The sequence below is a fragment of the Camellia sinensis genome, chromosome 6, assembly GCF_055761805.1.
Source record: "Camellia sinensis isolate YWXY chromosome 6, ASM5576180v1, whole genome shotgun sequence".
In the NCBI taxonomy this organism is placed as follows: Eukaryota; Viridiplantae; Streptophyta; class Magnoliopsida; order Ericales; family Theaceae; genus Camellia; species Camellia sinensis.
This window is the reverse complement of record NC_138966.1, coordinates 18,107,316-18,112,902: the sequence shown is the minus strand read 5'-3', so window position 1 is coordinate 18,112,902 and position 5,587 is coordinate 18,107,316. Positions and strand designations below refer to the sequence as shown.

Sequence of the window (5,587 nt, the reverse complement as noted above, 5' to 3'; positions counted from 1 at the left end):
AGGGAGATAGCAGGGGCTCTGAGGGAGTCCATGGAGATATTGAGAGCCAAGCAGGCGGCTAAAACCATTGAGGGAGAATCAAGGGCTTCCTTTTTGAAAAGGAGTTCTTTCGTTCTAATCTTGTCGAGTATAACGGCGAGCCTGATCCGATGAAAGCCGACGAGTGGTTGGAGCAAGTGGTCAAGTCCTTCGAAATCTTAGACATTCAGGAGAACGAATTGTGGGTGGCATTAGCGGCCTATCAATTGAAGTTTGAGCCTGGCCAGTGGTGGAAAGCCATAAAACATAGAGTTGAACATACTTGGGAAGCATTTGTGCAAGCTTTCCAAGATAAATTCCTCCCTCCCATGGCTAAGGAGTAGTTGAGGAAGCCGTTTGAAGAGTTATTACAACTAGATACGCCAGTGGCGGAGTTTTGAAGCCAAATTCACTAGTCTCTCGCGTTTTGCACCCAAATTAGTGGTAACGGAAGAGCAAAGGTGCCTCGAATTTGAAAAGAGGTTTAGGCCCAAAATTTTGATGATGGTGGTTGGCAATATGATACGTGATTATGACCGCTTGGTTGAAGCAGCAGCTCATGTGGAGATCACTGTAGAGGCTGAAGAGGCAAGGCAAAGGTTAAAGAGGGCGGGACATTTAGATACTAGGAGTGACACCGATTCTTCAAAAAGGTCTAGGGGTTCATCATCATCCTTCTAATCGCCTCCACACAAGCTAAATCCTCTAGTTATGTGACAGGCGAAAGTTCGGGAAATATGACCCGAGTTGCTGGTGCTTGTTGTAGATGTGGCCAAATGGGTCACAAGGCTATAGAGTGTGGATAGAAAGGTAGAGCGTGGTCCCAACCTATGCATCCACAGGGGATCAATTTCAGAATTGGAGCCAGCCCCAATCTTGTTATTAATGTGGTCAGTTGGGACATTTGAAGAAGTTTAGCCCGCAGAAAGTAAGGACTCCGAATGTGGCAGGGTCTAGACAATCTGGAGGTTTACAGATGGGTCAACGACAGAGGCAATCATATCAGCCAGCTCAGTCAAAGAAAGCATCTCGGATAGTTCAAGGAGCCACGTTCGCTCAATCCGCACAACAAGCGTATGTTCAGAGACGTGAGATAGAGGAGCAGAGGTCGTAGGGAAGAGTGTATGTTGTCACTGCTTCTGAGCAAACGTCGGGGCCATCAGTTGTGAGAGGTACATTCCTTATTTTCAATACTTAGGCTAGTGTGTTGATTAACACTGGGGCATCACATTCATTTATTGCCACATCATTTGTATTATTGTTGGGGTTAGAGAGTAGGCAACTACAATCTTTACTCACAGTAAAGTCACCGGTTGGGGGTAAGGTCACTTTGACCCAGGGGTGTCAGGGATGTGTAATTGAGGTGGTGGGTCAACAACTTCGATTTAGTTTTGTCTTGTTGGAAATGTTGGGATTTAACGTCATCCTCGGTATGAATTGGTTGTCTACTTACCGGGCAACCAAATATTGTTATCGAGAGAGAGTTACAGTGTGCACTACTGACGGTGATTGTTTCACGTTTCTGGGGGACAAGTATGGTAGATCCTTACCCTCCTCGTGCCATCCACATGGTCGGGGCAAATTTGATTCTCTTTTAGCGACTATTTTGGATGACGGGAGTGAAGTAGTTTGAGGTGAATTTCCAAAGGTGATGTGTGAATATCCGATATTTTTCCTGAAGATGGTACGTTATTACCTCCTCATAGGGAAGTAGAGTTTACCATAGACTTACTCCCGGGTACAACACCTATCTCCTTATCACCATATAGGTTTGCCCCAGCTGAATTGGTGGTTCTGAAAGAACAGTTGCAAGAATTACTCAGTATGGGCTTTATACACCCTAGCACCTCACCTTGGCAAGCCTTGGCTTTGTTTGGAAAGAAGAAGGACAGATCCTTAAGATTGTGCATTGATTACCGTAAATTGAACCAAGCCACAGTTAAGAATAAATATCCCTTGCCTAGGATATATGATCTCTTCGATCAACTTAAAGGCTCTCATTGTTTCTCCAATATAGATTTAAGGTCAGGTTATCACCAAATCCGAGTCAGAGAGGACATTTCCAAAACTTCTTTTCGGACCCATTATGGACATTATGAGTTCTTAGTTATGCCCTTTGGATTGACTAATGCTCCAGCCACATTCATGAATTTCATGAACAGAGTCTTTCGGGAGTTTCTTGACAAATTTGTGGTCGTCTTTGTAGACGATATTCTTATCTATTCACCCTTCGAAGAGGAGCATCAAGGACATCTTCCTACTATTTTGCAACTTCTTGGGAGCATCGTTTGTACGCAAAGTATGAAAAATGTGAATACTAGTTTTTTGAAGTGAAGTTCTTGGGTCATGTAGTCTTGGGAGACAGAATTATGGTGGATTCTTCAAAAGTAGAAGCTGTGCAGAATTGGAAGCAACCCAAGAACGTCTCAGAAGTTCGTAGCTTTCTGGGCTTAACCGGTTACTACCATTGATTTGTAAAGAATTTCTCTTCCATAGCATCTCCATTAACTAGATTGACCCAGAAGGAAGTAAGGTTGTTTGGAGCAAAGCTTGTGAGAATTCCTTCCGAGAACTAAAGCTTAGATTGACCACCTCTCCAATTCTTATCTTTCCAAAACGAGGCTTAGGTTATACTGTATAGTGTAATGCCTCTAGAGAGGGGGTTGGGATGTGTTCTAATGCAAGAGGGTAAAGCAGTGGCGTATGGCTCGCGCCAATTGAAGACGCATGAAAAGAACTACCTAACACACGACTTAGAACTAGCTGCTGTTGTTTTTGCCTTGAAGTTTTGGAGACATTATCTATATCCGGCAGATAGTTTGCCTCCATGGGGTACCAGTGAGTATAGTGTCTGATAGAGACCCTCGTTTTACAGCTAGGCTATGGAAGAGTCTTCAAAGTGCCCTAGGTACTCAATTGAATTTTAGTACAGCTTATCATCCCCAAACCAATAGACAATTCGAACATACTATCCAGATATTGGAGGACATGTTGAGGGCATGTGTGCTAGATTTTAAGGGGTCTTGGGAGAAGCATTTACCCTTAGTTGAATTTGCTTATAATAACAGCTACCAAGCAAGTATTGAGATGGAACCTTTCGAGCCATTGTATGGGCGTCCATGTAGATCACCGATGTGTTGGGCAGAAGTAGGAGATTCACCCTTACTAAGACCAGACCTGGTTCGTGAAACAAAGGAGAAAATAGTCCTCATTCGGAAAAGGTTAGTTACTGCTCAAAGCCGACAAAAGAGCTATGCAGACAGAAGAAGACGACCTTTAACTTTCGAAGTTGGTGATCATGTATTCTTGAAAATCTCTCCTAGGAAAGGGTTGATGAGATTTGGCCGAAGTGGAAAACTATCACCGTGTTATATCGGCCCTTTTGATGCCATTGAGCGGGTTAGAGAAGTTGCCTATCGTCTTGTATTGCCACCCCAGCTCTTCGAAGTCCATGACGCGTTTCACATGTCAATGCTTCGCAAATATGAACCCGACCCCTCCCATGTGTTACATTGGATGGAGATTGAAATAGATGAAGATGTATCATATGTAGAAAAACACTCCAAATCCTAGATTCCAGAGAACATGTTTTGAGGGGTAAAACAATTCCCTTAGTTAAAGTGTTATGGAGCCATCATGGTGTGGAGGAAGCTACATAGGAGCGTGAAGCTGAAATCCGTGAGAAGCACCCAGATTTATTTTCTCATTTGTAATATACTGATTTTGTTGCTCTTTCTTCATACTTGATGAATGGGAAGAAGAATTAGAACTTTTAGTATTTTATTATTCTTGGTTTTTGGAACTAAATTGATGTCTATTGTTTAATTATGAGATTTCGGCGTGTTAGTAAATATATTATGGTTACCATATTTTACTGTCATATTGGGAGGTGTTGAAGACTGGTGAATATATATTTTGATGTCATCATATTCTTATCAAGTTGAGATCTGGCACTAATTTCGGGGTGAAATTCCCTAGGGGGGAAGTTTGTGAAAATTTTGTTTTTGGGTTCGCTCAAGTGTAAAAAGTCGTGCTCGAGTGGAAAATTTTAACTCTCAGCGTCTTTTGAGTTTGGAGGTGGGACGCTAGAGCGTAGGAAGTGGCGCTCGAGCAGAGAGTGTTGGCTTCTAGTTGTTCTCCTGTAGCTCTGTAAAACTTTTGGGACTTGTCATTTTACACTTGAGCGAGGGATTTGTCACTCTAGTGGGCCTCTTAGTTTGTGTCTTACACTCGAGCGGGAAATGTGGCGCTCAAGCGGACTACGCGAATTCAGCACCTTCAAAAATGTGATTCTGGATCTTTCCTTCCACTTTTCATTTCTATCTTCCCTATCCTCTCCTATTTTTCGAAAAAAAAAACCTAGTTTCTCACTCTAAATACCTTCTATTCCACTAAGATTTGGCTTAGATCATCTAGCAAAAAGGTGAAGAACGCTTGGAGATCTCACTCTCTTGCCGATTGGATCTTGATTTTGTGAAGGATTCTTCAAGGGACTTCATTTTCTTCCTTCTTGTAGAGGTAGAGATACTTTTACCCTAGTATTTCTTTGCTTTGAATGGATTTCATGGTGTGGTTGTGATTCATGAGCCAATTTGAGAATACTGTTGGATTATTTCCATGTTCTACATAAGAAACTATTTCATTTGACGCTTGTTTGAAATTTCTTTATACTCCCCTCTCAAAACATGTACATACATATTGTTGAAACCCAATTTTGTGACAAACAAGACAAACCCCCAAATTGGGTAAAACCCTAAATTTTCAATTTGAGTTGTAAACCCCAAATTGAATGGAATTTCCTTTAACTCATAGAATGTTGTGAATAATAAAGAGGTGAAAGATGTGAGAATTGTTATGATAAATGAAATGAGGCTTGGATGTTATTTTCTTTAAAATGTGGTGTTGTATTCCATTCTTTGGCAATGTTGGATGCTTGTTGATTGAAATAAAATGTGATTGAATTGTTTATTGTGCATGAGTCCGGGTAAGGGTCAGTTTTGAAAGTGTAGTGTTGTGTTAGTACCCACGCGGGGAGTTTAAAAGGTACCAAATTGCCCTGTCTATAAATAAATCTTTGTATTTTTTTTTATTTTAATTTTGAGTCAATTTTTATGGCTTATAATTATAGAAAAATTTATGTCATTCATAAATCTTTAAATTAAACCTTTATGTCTTATAAATCCTTATGGCTATTTATGGCTGCCATAAATCATTATTTATACCCATAAATCTTTTTAATTATTTTTTAATTATCTATAAATAAATGAACTAATTATGAATATTCACATAATTATCTATAAATAAATCTTTACAAAGATTTATGGCTTATAAAGATTTTGAGATTTATAAGCCATAAATCACTGATTTATTTATAATTATGATCTTTTTATAATTATACAAAGATTTATGGCTTATAAAGATTTTGTAAATTTTCTGATTTTTTTATTTTTTAAGTCCGTCGTGACTAGACCATTTGAAAATTTTCAAAATTTGAGTTGATTTTGAAAGAAAAAAAAGTTTAACTAAAAACAAAAATATGCCAAATTATATATATATATATATATAATTA

General features: G+C 39.6%; 1 protein-coding gene across 1 annotated transcript; it reads left to right on the top strand.

Moving 5' to 3' along the window:
• Window positions 1–522: 522 nt before the first annotated feature.
• Window positions 523–3,591, top strand: LOC145793196 (uncharacterized). Its single transcript, XM_082875950.1, has 4 exons — window positions 523–671; window positions 1,725–2,308; window positions 2,371–2,450; window positions 2,833–3,591. The coding sequence occupies exons 1-4, from the start codon at window positions 523–525 to the stop codon at window positions 3,589–3,591; spliced, it is 1,572 nt and encodes a 523-aa protein (XP_082732076.1).
• The last annotated feature ends 1,996 nt before the right edge of the window (window positions 3,592–5,587 follow it).

Bases quoted from the DNA above. Each gene is read 5' to 3' on its own strand.
- LOC145793196 (XM_082875950.1), top strand. From the start codon at position 523: ATGGTGGTTGGCAATATGATACGTGATTATGACCGCTTGGTTGAAGCA. The intron at 672-1,724 runs GTCTAGGGGTTC...ACCTCCTCATAG, and splicing joins GACACCGATTCTTCAAAAAG to GGAAGTAGAGTTTACCATAG. The intron at 2,451-2,832 runs GTTCGTAGCTTT...TATATCCGGCAG, and splicing joins AACCCAAGAACGTCTCAGAA to ATAGTTTGCCTCCATGGGGT.